This window comes from Sceloporus undulatus, chromosome 2 (assembly GCF_019175285.1).
Source record: "Sceloporus undulatus isolate JIND9_A2432 ecotype Alabama chromosome 2, SceUnd_v1.1, whole genome shotgun sequence".
NCBI classification, from domain to species: Eukaryota; Metazoa; Chordata; class Lepidosauria; order Squamata; family Phrynosomatidae; genus Sceloporus; species Sceloporus undulatus.
In genome coordinates, this window is record NC_056523.1 from 173,940,033 (window position 1) to 173,961,822 (window position 21,790).

General features: G+C 42.8%; 2 protein-coding genes and 2 long non-coding RNA genes across 5 annotated transcripts in view; 1 reads left to right on the forward strand and 3 right to left on the reverse strand.

Annotated features, from left to right (window-relative positions):
* NFE2 (nuclear factor, erythroid 2) overlaps positions 1-21,578 on the forward strand; it is a 26,294-nt gene extending 4,716 nt beyond the window's left edge. The window contains exons 2-4 of the mRNA XM_042449892.1: positions 9,019-9,100; positions 13,420-13,632; positions 18,629-21,578. Of these exons, the coding sequence (XP_042305826.1) occupies positions 9,050-9,100; positions 13,420-13,632; positions 18,629-19,630 (1,266 nt within the window). The 5' untranslated portion in view covers positions 9,019-9,049 and the 3' untranslated portion in view covers positions 19,631-21,578. The remainder of the gene's footprint in view (positions 1-9,018; positions 9,101-13,419; positions 13,633-18,628) is intronic.
* The window catches only part of LOC121921591 (TBC1 domain family member 15-like), a 722,109-nt gene that overhangs the window by 539,499 nt on the left and 160,820 nt on the right, over positions 1-21,790 (reverse strand). The window lies entirely within an intron of this gene.
* LOC121921600 lies at positions 4,139-8,990 on the reverse strand. 2 transcript variants are annotated; one of them, XR_006101987.1, is made up of 3 exons: positions 8,861-8,990; positions 6,945-7,104; positions 4,139-4,417 (listed from the first exon to the last, which is right to left on the reverse strand). It is a non-coding gene; the product is annotated as an uncharacterized LOC121921600 (long non-coding RNA). The 2 variants fall into 2 exon arrangements; XR_006101986.1 differs by lacking the exon at positions 8,861-8,990 and adding an exon at positions 8,061-8,659.
* LOC121921599 lies at positions 21,220-21,719 on the reverse strand. Its single transcript, XR_006101985.1, has 2 exons — positions 21,578-21,719; positions 21,220-21,340 (listed from the first exon to the last, which is right to left on the reverse strand). It is a non-coding gene; the product is annotated as an uncharacterized LOC121921599 (long non-coding RNA).

Sequence of the window (21,790 nt, forward strand, 5' to 3'; positions counted from 1 at the left end):
ATTTATTTATATCCGGCTTTTCAGCCAAAGGGCTATCAGAGTGGCTTACAAATTGTTGATTAGACATTTTTATTTTTAATTCATAATTCTTCATGTTAATATAATTTCTTCTCTCCTTGAAGCTGTTAAAAAAAGCTCTGGGTGTGGTTTGTCTCTCTTTCTCTTGTGCAACATCCCAAATGGAGGGCAAGGAAATTGCAAGGCTGACCTCATGTCGAAACGTGCACAGGGAGAAAAAGCAAGGGGCGAGAAGCGATAAGGAACCACAAAGAGGGGATGGAGGAAGAAGAGGCGGCTGTGTTAACTTTCAGATCCCTGGGGCTTCCCAGAATAGCAAGACTGCCTTCTAGAACGCTAGGCTTCCATTTCCCTGGCAGAAGGACCTGCTAAAACTAGCTGTTTGCCATGGTTTAAACCAATTACTCTCAGCCAGAATTTAATGGCTTGGTGACAGCGCTCTTATACACCAGAAAACTTACACTGCTAGACCTAACATGCAAAATTTGGGAAAGCTGCATTTTGGGAGACAGCAGGGCCCAGAATTCTCCAGACACTGGTGGCTGTGGTGACTTTAGCAGCTGTTATCTGAACTACTAACATTTCCAAATTCCCTTGTGAGATGTGTAAACATCATTTGACTATTTGATATTTTTTACTCTTGACTGCTAGGGTCTGTCCAAGATCTGAGGCAGGAATAAGTCTTCCTCATCACCTGTTGCCTTTTTTGTTATACAGTATTTTCCCACTCTGCATCTGGAAATGACAGAGATCGGATTTAGAATGTTTTGCATGCAAACCACATGCTGTGCTGCATGAGCTACATTCCCTCCAAATTGTTTAACAGATGTTACACTCGGTCAGTATTCTCTCTCTCTCTTCCCATAGAACCTTGGGTATTATAGGACCTGAACAAACAGGCCAAAATAAAGCTGCTTCAAGTCACTTTGGAGGTATGCTGTTTAAATGATGCATGCATCCTAAGAAGCCAGAAGCTACACCAAAGCCATACTCCAGTCCTAAGGACTGGAGCGCACCTTTGGCGCACCTTCTGGCATCTTAAAACGCATGTGTCATTTACTGTAAACAGCATACCTCCCAAGTGACCCAAAGCAGCTTTATTTTGGTCTGTCTGTTCAGGCCCACAGTTGTGTGAAGAAGAGGCGGTGGTGTTCCAGGCTGTTTTAAGAGATCAACTCCCAGCAAAATACAACAGCAAAGAATACCGTGGCATCTTAAAGTCTTCCTAGACTTACTGTGGCATCAGCTGTGGTGGGCCATAGTCCATTACACGGACCAGTAGTGAATTCTGGCCTAGGAAAGCTTTACGCCACAATATGCTTGGAAGACTTTTAGTCTTTGCTGGAATTTACTGTGATAGCTGAAGTGGTATGAGACCGATATAAATTATGTGAGTAATTTTCTTCCTACCACATGTTTGGCATTCTTCTTAGCGGAAAAGTGAGGACATGTATGATAAATCAATTTTGTGAGTTTCTTAAATCATCCAAACATGAAGAGCCATTGTTGTTGCTGTTATTGTTGTGTGTTATTCCTTCAGATTTCAAAGCAAAATCGGCCAGAATTTTTATCAGTTCTGTTATGCTCTTTCTTCTATAGAATAATGCAATGCCTTGAACTAAACCAGTGCTTTTAAAAAAAATAAATAAATCTCAGACCAATGGGCTTGTTTTAGCACAGTCTTTTTTTGGTTCTGTCCATGATGCCACATGGCTATACAGTGCCCAATATCGTCCCCAATCAGAAACTCACAAGCAGAATCTGTATGCAGAGAGATCATGTAGCACCTTTGAGTTGAGGATGTAGATTTAATTCTATGAGAGTTCATGCTGCCAACTTCTTTCTTTCAAGTAGTCTCAAAGGTGCTGCAGGATTTCTGTACATACTGATTCTACAGTCTAATATGGCTATATCTTTGACGTCTATCACAAGCAGAAGTGAGCCAAGTATGTTGCTCTATAGAGATTTCTGCTTTTTCTGTTTCTTTTAACAATGGGAAAATAGGGAATTCTTGGAGAGAAAGTACTAACAGAGTTGCACTGGGCATTTAATCTTTCCCCAGTTTTATTCTGAAACCCACCCAATTCTATTACGCTCTGGCAATAACATTTTTTAAACTGGGGAACAAGTACAGCAAAAGTTAGTTGTGATACAGGCTCTTTAGTGCTACACAGTTATAATGCTATTTGTTATTTTTGATTTAGTTGATTTATACCCCACCTTTCTCCCACAAAGGGAATTATGGGGGCTTACAATAATAGATTCCACTTTAATTCTCAAGGCTCTTCCCTATGGAATCCTGGAGAGTCAGAGGCACCAGAGGAGCTCTCTGGATGAAAATGCTAAAAGACACTTTCTCTAAACTCAAACCCCCAAGATTCTCTAGGAATGCAGCCATGGAAGTTAAAGTGGAATCACAGTACTATAATAATGTAACACGAAATGGCCTCGAATCAGCACTTCCACCCGTGTGTAGCCCCATTCCCATTAGCTAGCATGGCAAAATGATGAAACATGTGAAGAGCTGTGGTCCAAATATTTGGCAGCCCTACCCTGGGCAAAGCTCAAGTAACTTGTAGGAACATATGAAGCACACTTATGTGAGTGAGATAACTGGCTCATCTAATGCTGTCTATCTCTGTGTGTGTGCTCTGTGCATTCAATTTTTTTCCTGACCTATAGCAACCCTAAGGCTGGGTTTCATATGGCTTTCTTGGCAACATTTGTACAGAGCAGGTTTGTCATTGCCTTCCCCTGAGGCTGGGAGTATGCAACTTGCCCAAGGTCACCCAGTGGGTTTCATGGCTGAGTGGGGAACTGAACCCTGGTCTCCAGAGTTGTAGCACAACACTCAAACCACTATACCACATTGGCTCTCACTGATCTCTGCTTATTTATATTCTGCTTTTCTACTCCAAATAGTGATCAGTGTAGCTAACAACAATACAAAAGTTGAAATAATGGGGGTCTTGCATACAAAACTGGTGTTCTGCCTTTACTGTTCTTCCTCAATTGAAAGCAAGTAAATGGGACTTAAGAGCTGGGCTAAACCTTACATTGCCAAGAGGAACCAGCTTTCTTGCAGTAAATTTTCCACCTCAGCCCACAATTTTAAATAAAATAACATGGGTTGAGACATGTTGACTGTCCCAACTCTGGCACCCTCTCAGTTTTATATAGGAGGGAAAGGGCACTCGCAATGCCTCCAGTTCCTGCACGTAAGTCTATTTAAAAATTATTGCCACTAGGATCTGCATGGAGAATATTGCAGAGTAGTTGACCATTTACTCACATTCCATTGATTGCAATGGGAATCAGTCATCGCTGCTGTTACTGGACTGTATGGTTTCCCTCACTCCTGTAGCATCAGATACCAAAGTGTACTGCTGCAACATCCCATCACAATAATTGAGATGACCAGACTCATAACAATAATAGAGCTGCTTCCAAGTAAATTAAATCTGTCCAAATGAATTATAGTCACTTTAGCTGTTTAAAGTTTAGCTCCAGTTGTCTTTGTATATGATTGGGGGGAAATGTTCTTAATATTGAAGCAGATACATATGTTAATATGGTATCATTTTTGAAATTGCATTTCTCTAGTGTAAGAGGCAGGGACATCATGGGGTTGCAGGGCATGTGAACTGCACTGGATAACACCTCAGAGGTGGGTGTCTCCTGATGTGCTGGTGGAACGAAGTGTCTTTTGGGTCTGACATTCTGCTGGTTGGGTGGGGAAGGGAGTCTCCTTCCTTTGCTGCTTGGAAAAGGCTGTTAAAGCAAGGAGGAGGGTATTAAAATGATCTGCACTGGATGTCAAATACACTAGGTAGGTTATTGGTAAGAGAGCAGGGAGAATGCCTTTTCTGTACAGAGCTTGCTATCTGCAATTTTTATATGGTCTCTTTTGCAGGCAAAATAATTGGTTATGTTTAGAGTGTTTGCAATAGTCTTTTTACAAACGGACAGGTGAAGCAGGCACTGGGATACAGAAACAAGTGCATACACCATATATGTTCTACAGTGTAGAACGTTCAGACTAGCTGCAAAATACTTATCCATTCACAAAAAGGAGCTTCTGATTTCAGAAAAAAACCTTCCAGGAATTTTTATTTGAACACTTTTATTTGGGAACCTTCATTCCTTCCAGAAATGAAAAGGGTCATTTTATGAGTGGAAATATGATTCCATGAATGATAACTTTGGAGCCAACTGGAAAAAGCCAAACAAGAGAACTCTGAAGACTTATGATTGGCATAGTACCATTATCTCCTGTATAATGTCTGGGTATTTTTGCCCTATGAGGCAAAGACCAGCCGTGGGTTGGTGAGGGATCTCAGTGCCTGAAGGTCTTCCTCCAAGCATCATGGTTGTGGTCCTCTTTCTGACATGTTCCCTGCTGAAAAATAAACCAACATTTTAAAACAGATGTGGGGAATCTTGACCCTCCAAATGTTTTGGCCTACAATCTCTTCAGCCCCATCCTGTATACCCAATAGTAAGAGATTATAGGAACCATAATCTAAAACACCTTGAGTGTGTAAGGTTTCTGCCTCTCTTAAGGTTTTGTTCACAGGTCTCCCTTGTTGAGTCTTGTGGCATGGGGCTATCCAGATGTTATATCATCACCTTTCATTGGCCCTGCTATTATAGCACAGTATAGGGGCCTGGAAAATACCCACATAAAAAGTGTCTCCAATCTTTGGTGTTTATCAGACAAGCTCTTAAAGAGGTACTATTCCAGTGTGACTCCTCTAGCTGCCTCCTGTTGCATGCTGGGATTGGCAGTTTTAAGGAGGGGTATTTAGAATTCTCAGGCAGAGAAGTTCAGCTCCTTAAAACTGCTAATCCCAGCATGCAACAGGAGGCTGCTAGAGGAGTCACACTGGAATAGTACCTCTTTAAGAGCATAGTGTGATAAACATCTCTGACACACCACTCCACTTCTTTCATGCACTCATCGTACGCCCAAGATTTTACTGCCTCACACATAACAGCAAATGCATATACACACCAAATTTAAGTTGCATAATATGAGGTGTAATCATTTGGGTGTTAGACTAATACTCTGGAGACCAGAATTCAAATCCCACTCAGCCATGGAAATCTACTGTGTCATCTTGTGCAAGTCACATATCATCAACCCCAGAGGAAGGCAATGGGGACCCCCCTTTGAACATATCTAGTCAAGAAACCCCCCAGGATATGTTCGCCTTAGGAAACATCTTGAAGGCACACAGCAGCAACGACAAAACACCCTAAGGCCAGCCAAGCTTTTTGGCACCTGAGGCAGAAAATCTCCCAAGTGTTTCTCCCCATCCAGTGGCGTCTCTAGGGTTGGTGTCATCCGGTGCGGTAACTCATGGTGTCACCCCCCCACACACACACTGACCACCTCCAATTTCACACCGTACAGAATCCTTAGTAATTCTTTTTTGCACTAGCGTTACTTGTAAATCGTAATTCCCATATACCACTGAATGTAATGCTAATGGTTGTGACAAAAACAACTAGCAAAATTAAAATTATACCTTCAAATTACAATATCATACGCACAGCCTAAATGTCTTTACATACACATAGTGAAGATTTGGTTAAAACGTGATGTTTTTAAAGAAAAGATTAAAGGAATATTTTTTAAAAATTTGAAACTTGAAATTTTAATTTTAAAAAAATCTGGGGCCTCTTCTTTCTCCTCCCACTGAGCTTCCCCCGACTCCCCCCATCTCTTAAAGCATTTAAAAGGGAAGCAGATGAATGCCACAGTCCATTTCTGGCAAAAGGTAGGTGGTTGAGTAGCAGTGGCGTCACCTGGTGTGATGCCACTGTCCCCATGCATGGGACAAATCATACAACAATAACAAATAAGGAACAATTTGCTTTTCTTTCATGACACCATCAGCTGTCTATGGCAGTTGCCTTGCTCTGCCCCATGGTAGGATTGACCCTGGTTGTAGTCTTCAGCACAGCTGCTGAAGCAGGCCCATGCATCTGGACTGTACAGGCTGGAAGCATAAAGAGCCCTCCCTATTCTTGCAATGCTGGATACATGATAGAAAAAAAGGTCACTCATGCTATTTCTGTTTAAATCACAGTATTTTAAGTTTCCATATATATATAAGTTTTGTTGCTGTATGCTTTCAAACCATTTTCAAGGTATGGTGACCACAAAGTGAACCTATCACGGGGTTTTCTGGGGCTGAGACTGTTTGAATTGCCATGCGGTGGGTTTCTATGGCCAAGCGGGGAGTCAATCCCAGATCACCAGAGTTGTAGTCCAACCATTACATCACACTGGTCTCATCTATAAATTAGTACACACAAATTTTATGCAAGCCTTCTTACCTTATTTTGACAATACATCCTCCCCACCGCATTTCTTTTATTAGTAATGTATATGGGGCCATCCTAATGCTCTCTCTCTCTCTCTCTCTCTCTCTCTCTCATACATACACAATAAAACATGCAATATAAATTACGCAAATGTGCCTTATTTCTCTTGTGTTGCATAACTTATTCTGCTTTTGTTAATCAAGGGTAGTGGTGTGATCTCCACCCTTAACCACAGGAAATCTTATTCAACAACTCTGGCTCCTGAAATTTCACCAGGCATTATCCACATACTTCTGAACATTCTTTTTCAGCCATATGAACTAGTAACTTGCTCCATAAATAAATTGGGAAAGTTGTAAACAAAGCAGGGAATTGTAAACTAAGGATCTCAGGAAAGAAACTACACCTTGAAGCTAATTTCACATCCTTTGGCTTTTCTGTGCTTCCATGTGATCACCAATACAATTGGTCTGACCACCAATATAATTCAGCTTGGTATCCCTGCATCACTCTTTTCCAGTTCAAATGGATCAACTCTTGTGTACTGTGAATCTTTTTAGAGGTAAACCCAAAAGATCTTAGAGACTACAAACCTTGCAAGAGGTAGAAAAAAGGAATCTTTTAGCTCTGAGCAGATGCTAAGAGGAATGTCTCTTCTCTGCACTGTCATCGATGATATCAGAATAACCCTGAGCCCATTCCCATTCTTATGCTGAGATGATGTTCTGTGTTCCAGAAATTTTCAATAAATGCCTGTTAGTAATAGACAACATTGTGACATGCTGTTCCCCACAAACAAAATAAACAATTAGATAAATACAGCAAAGGCTGCCCCACCCTGCCTCAGAAATAGCTGCATTTCAGCAGTATCTGATTCTGACTTTATGACTTCTAACAGAAGTCTGTCCACCTGACGCAGAATCAAGATTGGCCCTAGATATCTAGGGAAGCCAGATGGATTGGCAATTCAAAATTACTCCCACACATAAAAGTGGGAAAGTTTCCTTCACCACCCTGGAGGCATCAGGCTAGTTTAGGTGGCTTATGCCAGGCTATGTGATATTCACCGCTCCATTTTCTAGCAACCAGGGAGATCAGGACCAATGGCTATATGGCTGCAGCATCTGTCACCTAGTGTTACCAGCTGCAAAACTAAAAACTCAAACCATTCCAGTGCTTTCAAAGGTTTCGTAGAAGACGAACTTCAAGCAGGTGTTGCTTGTCTTGCAGCCAGGCCCTAATGACATTCTTTCTTCCATGCACCCATTAAAAGTACAGGAGCCATCTCAAGTTTTCCAGCTGGCAACTGTGAGATGTCACCTCAATCTGACTATTGATAGGGCTGGCCCTGGTGCAAATTGTGTGGTTGCTGTTGTACATATACATAACCACAATCTGTTTTCCAGGCTTGTGTTTATGGGATAATTATCTAAGATAGTTCTGTAGACACATTAAGACAATGTGCTCCAAGATATTTTTCCATCTTAAAAGACATTACTATTCAGCCTGTGACACTCAAGGGAAAAGCACTTTGAAATTTGTATGGGGTGATGTATATTAAACCATGACCTCCATTCATGGTGAATATAGGAAGCTACCTTATATGAACAGACTGTGGGCATATCTAGCACTCTACAGGTGACACTGACTGCTAATAGCTCTTCAGTTTTTAACAGAAAACAAAGACATAACTGAGAGAGAATACATACTCAGTTCACTTCTTCAGTTGCCGCCCAATCCAAAATTGACTATCCAGTCCTCATGGAAAGGTTGCTCAACCACCAACAAGCCAAGCTTCTCTTTGTTGTGGAAGATGTAGTATAGCTGAGCTATCAGTCATTTATGTCTGATCTCTGTGTTTGCTTCATGTTGACATTTGCCCATTCTCTTTTAAATTTATTTTTGTAATTTTAGCTATCTGAGTAGCCACCCTGAGCTTCCAGGCAAGACTTCTGTTGTATAGTCAGTGTATATTTTTCACAGAAATTGACAGAAATAGGGTGGGGGAGTGAATACTATTAAGCATTTTTAATTCTCTCTTGTTTGCCCATTGCTTCTTCCATGTTCTTTTATCTCACCACAACATTTAATAGAAGAAGGAAACAGAGAATAACTCCCCTATGCCTTTTACCTAATAGTACCTGGAGACTTCCATTTGGAATCAATGCCAGGTAGCCAAACTTTCTTAGTTCCTCAGCCCATTGAGAAACCCCAGAACAACAATGATATTGAATTTGAGATCCTTTATGATACTCCCTCCCAACTTGTTAAGTTTGCAAGGAGATAGAAAATGTCAAAGAAAATCTCAGAAACTAGTCTACCTGGATTTAGACTGCTTGCTCCAGTCCAGAACCTTGCCCAAGAATGAAATATTAGAGACTGATGGATAGTTATTCAGAAATGTAGGATCCAGGGAAGCCTTTTTTCAGTAACAGCCTCACCACAGCCACCTCCTATGTATTTATCTGTAAATAAATAGACATTTTTCTCTTTCCAATTGTTCACACACCTTGAGTGGATCTGTACCCAGTCTCTTATCACAATGTCCACCAGTGAGAGGCTCACTTCCAACCATCCAGTTGCCAGAAGGGGAGGGGAACAGCTCCCACCCTTTCCAGGGGCAAGCTCATGGCAGCTGATAAGAGGACTGTTATCTTTCTCTTGCAGGAACAGAGTGGGTACCCTTGTGGCTTCATGAATGTCTGGTCCAGGCAGCTGCACGCTGCAGATTCACAGAGTCTGCTCTGAGGTAAGGTTGTGTGTGTGTGGAGAACAGGGCATGAGGAGCTTATCAAAGACCAAATTGGCCCAACTACACCAAACTTCTTGGGCTAAGAAAAGGAGAACAGGATTCTCCAAAATTAGCCAGTAAGAGAAGGTCACTGGTTACCACTCAGTGCTGCAGTTAGCTTTTTATGCAGATGTTGGGCCCACTGAAGCTGTAGAGGGGTATTGGCATAAGCACATTTTTTTCTCTTTTGCCATTCACTGCCTTAGTGCTCATAGCATATTTCACATGTACATGCACCTGCACATGTGCCCCGTTACTGGAATTATATGTATTTTAATGCTGAATCTTTACAAATGTAACCATGCATGATTCAATAAACTGGATGCGAGAGCCAAGGACTTGAAAACTTCGTCCTTCCAAGAACAGTTCAGTTAATGTTCCCATTTGTAAAGGAATTGTCTTAAGAGATATTAGAAGATATTTTATTAAGAGATTTTTTAGAAGTGTCAGGAGACTTGAGTCTTCCTGTTACTCTACTCTAGAAATTTTAGCATACTCCTCCATGGGCTTTGCTTGGGGTTGCCATAACCCTCCTGCCAGCGGGACATTCCCGGTTTTTCACCACTAGGGGGTGTTCCTGCACGGTTTCCTCCTTGACTCCTGGCCACTGCTGCAGTGTTGCCAATCTGGTGACTTTCACACCAAAATGGGTACTTTTCAGAGCCTTTGGTGTGATTTTGGTGGTTGGTTTTAATGGTAATTTTGAGAGTTGAAATAAGTATTTGGTGAGTTATGGGGGGGGGATTTGGTGAGTTTTGGCCAAACGTTTGGGGAATTATCTTCGAGGCTTGTTGGCAACAGGAGGTTGCCAGACTCAGGAAGAGGAGCTCCTCCTCTGTTTGGTCCCAGCAAGGCAGCAGGGGGGAGAGGGCCATTTCCTTTAGCACCGAGGATGATGATGAGGAGGAGGAGGTGCATGGCCATTTTCAATATTTATTTTGCCCCTGTGTATTTTTTCTAACTTTGACTGCCAGGGCTCAATGCTCTGGAATTCTGGTGTCTGTGAGGCATTTGGCCTTCTCTGTCAGAGAGCTCTGGTGCCACAATAAACTACAATTCCCAGGATTCCATAGCACTGAGCCCTGGCAGTCAAAGCAGTGTGTTTTGGACACAGATATCCTCGTTTTGTGAGTTAATGAATGGATCCAGTCCCTAGCCTTTATATCTCTCTCACACACTGCAGGAGTAATAACCCACTTTGAGACCGCTTTAACTCAATGATAGGGAATCCTGGGAATGCTAGTGTTTGGGAGACATTGAGACTTCTCTGTCAGAAATGGCTCTGAGGCCATAATAGACTACAATTCCCAGGATTTGCCAGCACTGGGCAGTCTCAAACTGGACCATTTCATCAGTGTGGATGCACCTGGGGAGGCATTCTGGGCATTGCAGTTCAACTACGTTTGGAGGATTATGTGACTCCCTGTCAGAGATAGCTCTGGGGCCACAGTGTACTACAATTCCCAGCATTCCCAGCACTAACCCAGGACAGTTAAGTCACTCTCGAACTGGATTCTTTTCTCACTGTGGATGCAGCTTTGGTGAGGAACTCTGGGCATATCAGTCCAGCTATGTTTTAGTTCTGCAGTATGTTTTGGACCAGAGACAAGGTGACCAGGCATCCTCCTCCTTTTCCAGGACATGTCCTCTTCTGTCAAATTTCAAAATGTCCTCCATTTTGATCATGCCTAAGAAACATGCATTTATATTAACATGTTTAAAAAACCATCAATGTTTTTCGCATGCCCTCCATTTATTAAAACTGTGCCCTAGATTTGAAAATTTTGTCCTACATTTGTCCCAGTTCGGAGGTCCTGACTTATGGCAACCCTAGCTTTGCTGGACTTGAGTCTTCTACCAAACTAGGCCTCCCAATATCCCTATTTGCCTGGTCTGTATATTCCAGATGAAAGGTCAGTGGAGGTAGAAAAACACAAGAGAGATTTTTAGAAAGACCTCTGTGCCATATCTCACATCCTCCCAACATTTTACAGGTTAAAAACTGGGACCTGGCTAGCCAGGCAACCTCAGCGTGTGGTCAATATGGTAAAAGTAATTAATGAGGAAGAACAGACAAGCTAGGCGAGGCTGCAGCAAGTTTACTTTTATCTGAGCCACCTGGGAATGGCAAGAGTCCATCTCTCCCCTCCCCTCCTCTCCTCTCCTCCCTTTGCACTTTGAATTCAAATCAACTGATGTCATACCCAGAAGTTATGAATCCAACATGACAAGAAATAGGAGGGGATATAGTGATGTAGTAATAGGTTGATATAGTGCAATAGAAGTAATTTGATGTGGGGAAATAGTGCTATAATTAGCTAGAGAGAAGCATGAAGGGAGGGAAGCAAGAAAGGAGAGGGAATTTGCTTGGGACAAAATGCAAAGCGGGGACAAATGGACAATGACAGGGAAGAGTCATAGTTTCTGACTCTGTTAGCTTCCTGGGGGAAGACTTGATGGTAAACAAAACTACATTATTTTCTGGAAGAAATGAATCAGTACAAGAGATGGAGGAGTTGGAAGAAAAGTGGCAGATTTAAAGAACCCTTTGATGTGGGGGAAAGTGCACTTGCTGGCTGGGAAAAGGTGGGGAGGGGGGGTTAAGAGAACACTTAAATGTTGGCTGATTTGGGGACAAGTCAAATCTGACACTATCACATCCGTGGCAAACCACTATCTTGGATTCCTGAATAAAGCGTTAGTTAATTTACACTAATATGTTATCTGCTGATCATAACAACTGATGACAAATGGGGAGAGTAGGGAGTGGAGGAGAGAAGATCCAGGACATTTTAAAAGCAGCTGAAAAAGTGGTACAGCAAAGGATTAATTGGGACTCTACCTGCCAAATCAGAACAATTGGAAGGTATGATATCTAGCATAGCTTAGAGGTGAATGGCTATTATAATGCTGGATGGCTTTCCAGTTTTAGAGGAAGTCTTCCTGACCTATACTCTGAGCCAAACAATGGGGGTTCCTTTCACGCGTTGCAGCTTATTGTGCTGCTGCACCTCCCTGGCTGCTGCTGAGGATCAATGGAAACAATGGGTAGAGAGAATGGGATGGAAAAATTGGGGGAAAACAACAGAGCTTGTATATACCATGAGAAATGCCTTTCTGTTAATGAAAGACATCACGGGATAAAAGCCACTCAGTTCAGTGTGATGCTGTTCCAAGTCATACTGCCTCTTCTCTTTGTATGTGCATGTGTTGCCTATCAACTTAGGGCAACCCCATGCATATTTCATAGGGTTTTCTTAGACAAGGAATACTCAGAGTTAGATTTGACAGTTCCTTCCTCTGAAATGTAGCCTGGTGTTCCTTTGGCAGTCTCCCATCCAAGTGTTAACCAGGGCTGACCTTAGTTAGCTTCTAGGTTCAGAGGAGATCTGGTGCCTTTAGAGTATATTCCATGGGACTGCAATTATTTTTAATGCAATTTTTAAAATATGTGATTTTACTTTGTTGTTGAGTTGTTTTATTTTTTAAACAATGCGACTGAGATCCAATTGAATGCTGATGGAATTAAAAGCCCCACCAGTGTGATCAGCATCAGGCTGCTGCTGGTTGCCATTATAGCTGTGGTAGTTGGCATAGGGACTTCTATTTCAACAACAAGGTCCTAGATACTTCACTGGATGAGTATCAGAAAAGTCAGAACATTCACACTGTGTTCCACAATATGAGCTGTCCTAGCTGTTCATTTTAACCCATGGAAATTGCTTTCTTCTCCCTGATGACCTATTGGGTCATATGACATGGTAAGAAAACATGAAATAAGATGGCATGTCACTCAAATACTATGGGTTATAGCCTAATTACTTGATCTAAGTTCCACTGAAATGAGATGACTGTATGTGGGGACTAATTTGCCTCCTTGATTTCAACAGATGTAGTCTGTATGCAAGCCACAATTGGCAAAACAACTGACTGACAGATAATGACTAAAGTCAAAAGCTGAAATACAAACCAAAACAGAAAGCTTGTGAGACAGAAAAGGAAGACAAAATAGGGTGGGACACATATGTCCTAGGGAAAACCGGGCTGAACTGTTTTAGCTGTTACAGCCAGCACCACCACCAGTCTCCATTTTCCAGAATGCATAATTTAAGTCATTTTACAACACATTAGCTAGCCTCCTCTTCTGACTCTGAGCCTAAGAATTCAACTGCACCTCCAGGTAACTCATGAGTGGAAGGGAAGTTCTTGTGATTTGGGGCATTACGAATCTGCGATGGGACCAATCTGATCCAATTGCTTTTCTTTTCACCTTGCAGAACTTGTCTGTCACGGCTGATTTCAGGGGCAGTCTGCTGGAGCAGACACTGGGCAGGACTCGGTGTGACAAAATGTCCCCTTGCCCATCCCAGCAAGGATGGCCTCGGGGTACCTTTCTCCCATTATATAACCCACTGGCAACAGGAGAGCTTGGTTCACAAGGGGAAATGGAGCTCACCTGGCAAGAGATCCTGTCTATCTCAGAGCTGCAGGTAAGCATGGGCTAGTCAGAGTGTAAATGGTGAATTTTGGGGGCAACTGTATGAACATAATAATGCTAGCCTTAGCAGCAACTTAACAAGAAGATAATTTTGCTGTGTATTGCAAGAGGTGACGGTGGTGACTGGGGAGGTGAACAACGAGAAGAGATTGGCTCTCGGGCTAATTTTATGTGGCCTTTGGATGGATTTCAAAAGTTCCTGGTAAGTTATCAGTTCAGAACTTCTGTGAGAGCAATCTGCCCCTCACCCAGCACCTTGCTGCAATAGGGAAGAAAGGAAAAGGTGTCTGTGAGAGAAAGAGGTGTTGGTGTTGGTAGAGTGGGGAAAGGGAAATGTGGAAGGAGATGGCAGAAGCAGATAACATGAATGAATAAATTAACATATGATAGATCATATGAATGAGGATGTGGGATCTACAAAGGCAGAGAGAGGACAGAGGGGTGACAGAAAGATAAAGGGCCCTTATCACCCCTAGAGCCTGGGTCCTATCCATGGCTGGATACAGGTTCACCAACTGTATCCCCCAAATCATCCCAAGAAAACAGTAGTAGAAATGGAGCTCTTTACCCCAGGGCTAAATGCTGCACCTGCATCCTGTTATTTGCATTTCCAGTGAGATTTGCATTTTTCTTTCCATCTTTTGTAAGCTTGAAGGATGTTGTATCATTCTGATACCTTCTGCCTAGCCTGATATTTAAAAAAAAAAAGATGATAGAAGCCACCTTGGACATCTGGAAACATTTGAATAATGGATTCGTTTCTTCTCTGTGTCCCTACAAACTATTCAAGTTGGCCATGCCATCCTCTTTTCCAGATGACACAAAACATTCAATACTAAACATACTCAAGTCTTATGGAGCTGCTTTGATTTTTTAAAAAAGATCTATCATTTTTGAAAACTTTATGGTCTCCTCCAGCTAGGGTTGCCATACCTGAGGACCTCCAAACCGGGGGAAATGTAGGACAAGGTTTAAAAATGTAGGACCTTTTTCCCCCTTTAAAAAAAAATTCCTGGCCAGGAAATTAAAAAAAAGAAAAGGCCCTACATTTTTAAACCTTGTCTTCCTTCCTGGCTTGGGAGGAAGCCTCGGCCTCCTCTCAGGCCGGGAAGGGGCGCGGGGGCCGCCCGTCATTGCGGCCATCGCCGTGGTGGCAAGCGGCCTCCTCCTCCTCCCAGACCCCGGCAAGGTCTTGGAGGACTCCGCAATTGCGGAGCCGCCTCCAAGGCCTGGCTGGGGCCTGGGAGGGAGCGTCTCCATGGCCGAAGCTCCGGCCGCAGAGAGCACTCCTAGGCCTCAGCGAAGCCTTGGAGGACTCCGTGATCGCAGAGTCGCCTCCAAGGCCTTGCTGACAATATTTTGGAATCATAGAATCATAGAGTTGGAAGAGAACACAAGGGCCATCCAGTCCAACCCCCTGCCATGCAGGAAATCCAAATCAAAGCATCCCCGACAGATGGCCATCCAGCCTCCGTTTGAAGACCTCTAAGGAGGGAGACTCCACTACCATCCGAGGAAGTGTGTTCCACTGTCGAACAGCCCTTACTGTCCAGAGGTTCCTCCTAATGTTGAGATGGAATCTCTTTTCCTGCAGCTTGCATCCATTGCCCCGGAGCAGCAGAAAACAAGCTTGCTCCCTCCTCAATATGACATCCCTTCAAATATTTAAACAGATCTATCATATCGCCTCTTAACCTTCTTTTCTCCAGGCTAAACATACCCAGCTCCCTAAGGCGTTCCTCATAGGGCATGGTTTCCAGACCTTTCACCATTTTAGTCGCCCTCCTTTGGACATGCTCCAGTTTCTCAATGTCCTTTTTGAATTGTGGTGCCCAGAACTGGACACAATATTCCAGGTGGGGCCTGACCAGAGCAGAATATAGTGGCACTATTACTTCCCTTGATCTAGACACTATACTTCTATTGATGCAGCCTAAAATCGCATTGGCCTTGTTAGCTGCCGCATCGCACTGTTGACTCATGTTCAACTTGTGGTCTACTTGGACTCCTAGATCCCTTTCACATGTTGTCTCCTTAAGCCAGGTGTCCCCCATCCTATATCTGTGCATTTCATTTTTTCACCCTAAGTGCAGTACCTTACATTTCTCCCTGTTGAAGTTCATTCTGTTAGCTGTGGCCCAGCTTTCTAGTCTACTCAGGTCATTTTGAATTTTGATCCTGTCCTCTGGAGTATTAGCTATTCCTCCTAATTTGGTGTCATCTGCAAATTTGATAAGTATTCCCCCAATTTTTTCTCCAAGTCATTGATAAAGATGTTGAACAGTACTGGGCCCAGGACAGAGCCCTGTGGAACACCACTGCTTACTTCTTTCCAGGATGAAAAGGTGCCATTTGGAATCATCCTTAGATGCAGATCTAGCAACTCACTTAGATGCAGACATAGTAATGCCCTTCCCAAAGATTTGTACTTGTGTGTATATTTGAGGTCCTACATTGCATCTTCATGAATATAAACCCATTGCTTCAGATGCAGTACTGAATGATACTAAGGCCTCAGGTATACAGAGTTACACAGTTGTGGGAGTGTACACAGAATGTAGTAGGATCTAGAAAGAAATGTAGGGCAAGTGACATGATTTGCACCTTTCTGGATCTTACCACAGTCTTTCTCACTCCCACATCTTTATAAATATGCTTTATACCTGTGGCTTTAATATTACTCTGTACTGCATCTGAAGAAGTAGAATTATTTCCACAAACGTTCATGCTAAAACAAAAACCAGATAGTTTAAAAAGTGCAGCCACCATTCTCACCCTCTCTTTCTCCTTTTTATTCCTTTGATACTGCAGGTGACATACAGCCATTGGACTAGTAGTTATTGGGGCCCCAACTTCCATAAATGTATCTAATCTTTCTTTCAAAGCTGTCCAAGTTGGCATCTATGACACTTTGTGGTAGGAAATTCCACAATTCAGCAATGTGCTGTTTGGAAGTGTTTCATTGTATCTGTTATGGCTAGCATCAGAGGAAGGAAAGCTTTTCTACACTCTCTACCCCTTAATGGTAAAGGTAGTCCCTTGACATGAATGTCAAGTCGTAACCAACTGTAGGGGGCGGTGCTCCTCTCCATTTCTAAACCAAAGAGCCAGCATTGCCTGAGGACTGCCCTGGTGGTCATGTGGCCAGCATGACTGCACCAAACACTGTTGCCTTCTCACCTTACTTGCTAATTAGCTTACTTGCTGTTCACCGCTATGATCTTTGGAATAGCAGTATATAAATAAAACAAATTATTATTATTATTATTATTATTATTATTATTAAGTGATGCCTATTTATCTTCTTGCATTTGCATGCTTTTGAACTGCTAGGTTGGCAGAAGCTGGGACTAGTGATAGGAGCTCACCGCATCATGCAGCACCTAGGCCTCAAACTGTCAACCTTCTGATCATCAGAAGTGGCATCTTAACCACTAAGCCACCACATCCCTTACTTGTACCATGCCCTGCCTAATGTACATTTCTGTCATATCTCTTGTTAGGTGCTTTCCCCACTAACATCCAACACCCAAACATCTAACCATTCCTCACAGGCAAACTGCTCTACCCATCACCCTTTTCTTGCATACGTATGATTGCACTGTTTAATAATTAGGTGGAGGAGAAGGAAGCACGGATGAGAGTAGCAGAAAGCTTGTCTAGGCATACAGAGGTTTAGTCCCTCTATAATGATGTGGACCGAGTCCCAGTTGTGTGATGGCAGGTATCCATTACACATAGCTGCTGCTTTAATCCTGACTCTCCCAACACTGCCCCATTCAGCACTTGACTGGAGAGAAGAGAGGTAGGGGGAAATAGTGTACAATGGGGGATCTGTGTGGTGGGATGAATCGGCCTTTTGTTCTCAGGGGGGATATTATCAAGCCAGCCATCGTAGCCAGGTAGGCACCTGCACAGTCCACTTTAGTTCCCCATCCGCTCCCACAAACTTGAAATGTTGGATGTTATGTGTGGCGACGCAAGCAGAAGTGAATGGCATTGGAGGGGGCTGTCTCTGGAGAATTACCTTCTTGGTATGCAAAGGGATCTTGTAGCATCTTTGAGGCTGTGTGAAACAAGTTGTAGCATGAGCTTTTGTAGACGTCTACTTCCTCAGATGGAGTGAACTGGTGCATCTGATAGGCCAAGTCTTTGAAAACTTGTGCTACAACTTCTTTCACACAGTTAGCCTCAGAGATGCTACAAGATCCCTTTGCACATATTCCAGACTAATATGGCTATGCCTCTGATTCTACCTTCTTGGTAATAAGAGCTATGTCTGACAAATTGTGAATGGGGAGCACAAGTTAATACCATCCAGATCACAGGTGTAGCATCCCAGAGTTCAGCCCTCATCTTCCCCCACCGCTGGCTATGCTGGCTACAGCCCAACATCTAGTGGACCACTTATTACCTGCCTCTAAACAAAGAGGGAACACTCACAACCTAGATATGTTTTTGGGGTGGTGGGGTTTTGGAGTTTAGTACCCACAGAACAGTCCTGGATGGTTATTGTGGGGTAGCAGGTAATCCTTGGCTATTAAGATCAGTGGCTCAGCAGCTAAGACACTGACTAATGATTGTAAGATTGGCAGGTTGGCAATTTGAGGCCCATGTACAATGTGATGGTGATCTAGTCACTAATTCCAGCTTCTGCCAACCTAGCAGTTCAAAAGCATGCTAAGACATGCAAGTAGGTAAATAGGTACCACTTTGGTGGGAAGGTAACAGCATTCTGTGCGGCCATGCTGGCTACAGTCATCTTTGACAATGCTGCCTCTTTGGCTTAGTAACAGAAATGAGTACCACCCTCTACAGTCAGAAACAACTTGAGAATCTTGCCAAAGGTAAAACCTTTATGTTTACCTAAGATCTATACCTCATTCTTATCTAAATTAAGCCTCTCTCCTGCCATGCATCTGCATCTTTCTCAAGTGGGGAAGATATTACCAAATGCCTTTTCTCAGCTAGCCTCTTCATCTCTGCAGGGCCTTGATATGCCAACGGAAACATGCTATGAATCTGCTATATGTGGCCATACCCAACAGATGGTGCCACCTCCTGTCCATGGACCCTGCACAGGGATAGAAGAGAGTTCAATGCTCAACTACAGCCAACCTGTTCCCACATACCAAAGTACATACCCAGAAACTCTGCCAGCCTCTTGTTCTCTCCACAGCTATACTGGTATGCTCATTTCCTCCCTTGAGTCTCTGGGACCTGCCAGCCTGGGTGCATGTAAAGGAGGGTCAGGGATGTTGGAAAACAGAGAGTTGAGCAATGGCTATAGATCTCAGGGTCCCTGTAAGCCTCAGGATGACTTGGAATCAGATTCTGGCTTGTCACTTAACTACAGTGATGCAGAGTCCTTGGAGGCAGAGGGGCAGGAGCGAGTTGAGTATACCTCTCTGTACCCTATGGACCATGCCCCAGGATACCCAATGCTGGCTCCAGTCCCCGAGATACCCATCTGTGGCCCACACCCAGAACATTCTTTGGAGAAGGGACAGGGCCCACATGGTGAGCTGGCTGGTAGTCGGGATGAACGGCGGGCCCTAGCCATGAAAATCCCCTTCCCTGTTGATAAAATCATCAACTTGCCAGTGGATGACTTCAATGAGCTGGTGTCACGCTTCCCCTTGACTGAGCCTCAGCTGGCACTGATCCGGGACATCCGCCGCCGTGGCAAAAATAAAGTGGCAGCTCAAAATTGTCGCAAACGCAAACTGGAGACACTGGTGCATCTGGAGAGGGAGCTTGATGAGCTGAGTCGTGAGCGGCAGCGCTTGTTACGGGACCGTGGTGAGTTTAATAGGACACTGATGCTCACAAAGCAAAAACTGGGAGCACTGTACCATCAAGTCTTTTGCATGTTGCGTGATGAAGCTGGCAACACCTACTCTCCTGAGGAGTATATGCTGCAACTTGCTGTTGATGGCAGTGTCTTCCTTGTGCCACGAAATGAACAACCAGATATTTCTACTGACTGAAGGACACTGAGATAGACTAAGCCAAATCACATTAGGAAGTACCGTTATCCAGGGGCTTATGGAGAAATTGTCTCAGCAGTACCCATATTTGACCAGAGCTTGAGACAATGTGTTGCATTTATGTTCAAATGTAGGGCAATCCAGGACAAAGCACACAAAACCACTACCATGTAGGGTGGGGGCTTTGCCGAGACTAGTGCTGAGCTTTTAAAAACTTATATCCTTAGACCACTCACCCCCAACCTGTTATGCTCACTTTAGCTAGCTAATAAGCATATGTGCACCATAACCAAGAAGTCACTTGCGGATATCACAGTTCATCCAGTCATATGTTCAAAAAATCATTCTTTTAAATTACAAATTTCTTGTTCAATTCCACTTTGGGCTATATCTGCATAGTGACAAGACTAAGGAGAAACAGATAACAGGCAAGGCTAAGGAAGAAACCTGTGGTTCTAGGACTGATGAGATTTCCCCCTGCCAAGTTCTTTTCCCTGCTGGACTCATCCCATGAATCCACACAATGTGTTTCAGTCAGAGACTGACTATGCAAACCAAATTTTTAAGGAACTTTTCAGTGATATGACCAGACTTGTATTAAGTTCCGGGAAGAGGAAATATGCCATTTAAGGTCGCCCCACATTTATAAATAGTAATTCATCCAGTAATCATCACAATGTCTGGGCAATATCCAAGTTACCTTAATATAGAATTCTTAAGTTTGCTGATTGTAAAGACCAAAGTGCGATGATAAACATTAGGCAGTAGCTATGTCAAAACATTTTACCATACAACTGTTAATTTATTTTGGGACACATCCATGGGGAAGTCATGATTCTTCGGTAATATAAATGTAAAGGCAAATAACTAACATATTTCAGAGAAGCTTAAATTACCCTGGCTATACAATAGACTATTCGCAACTAAAAGAATGCACTCTTTAAATGCATATTGTTCAACAGCCAGGTTAAAGCAGCAATTAAATAAAAAAGGACACTTGAATTCTATAAGATATATCAAAGTGCTTGACAAAACATGTCGGCCCAAGCCATATATTGGGGGGGGGGGGTTGTGTCCCACAAAGCACCATTTCCTGTCACAACCCTGTATTCCTAACAGTTGTACATATTCCTTCTCTGTACAAAAAAACTGCAATGTCTAGTTAAATGATAGTTGAATGACCCCTTCTTTCTACTGCAGTGAAAACATTCTGAACAAGCACTTTCTTTTAGCACTGTACCAGTCAGAGGAATGTTAGCTCAAGAACTCAGGAGGCAGACCAGGAAAGAACTTCAATTTCAATGACTGTTTATCTGTTCAGTTAAGAATTTGTTTGTTCAGATGGTTTGACACAGGAGTGAGTAAATTATGGCCCCCTAGCTACTGGTTTTTATTATGTTGAGCAGAAAAACTTGCACCATGAACTGCAGGTGGAGTGGGAAAGATGCCAAATCTCACAGCTTGTCCCCTCTCCCCACTAGATTCAAGCCATTTCAGTATGTCAGTTGTTTAGGGAAATCATGTCAGAATAATGGTATGGAATCCTTCAAATGCTTTATACATTGACAGATCTCAAAAAAATAAGACAGTTCTTGGAAGAATCTTTTATTGCAGTATAAAAATATTTTTAAGAATAGTATTTACACACTAGCTACACAGTAGCCATTGACTTTTCTCTGAAAGGCTTATGTTATGCTAAATTGAAGAGTCCTGCAAAACAGAAAACAAAACAAAACAGTGAAACATGAAACACATTCAAGTATATTTGTTTTGCTTTTAAAAGATACTGAAACTTCCCTCCATGTCTAGCAAACCAACTTTCCCCCATCAAGGCAATTAATAAAATGTTAAATTCAGTCCAGATCTCTTGACTATTCTCATTCAGATTTTTTATCCATTATAGTATCCTTACTTTCCCAATGACTTCCTCAGATGGGTTGTTCTTACCCTTTAAAAACACAGAGTTCCGAATACATCCTAGTCCATCATCCCGGCACAATGGCACTGTTACACTGGGGCAGTTCTTCTTCTCCTATAAAAAGGAAGACATGTTAAAAATCTCCTAGTGTTTAGCATTCATTATCACATTCAGCTACTTTGCATTACGTGTCCCCACCCCCAGAAACAGTCAACTGCCATTATAGGAATACAGCCAGTGCA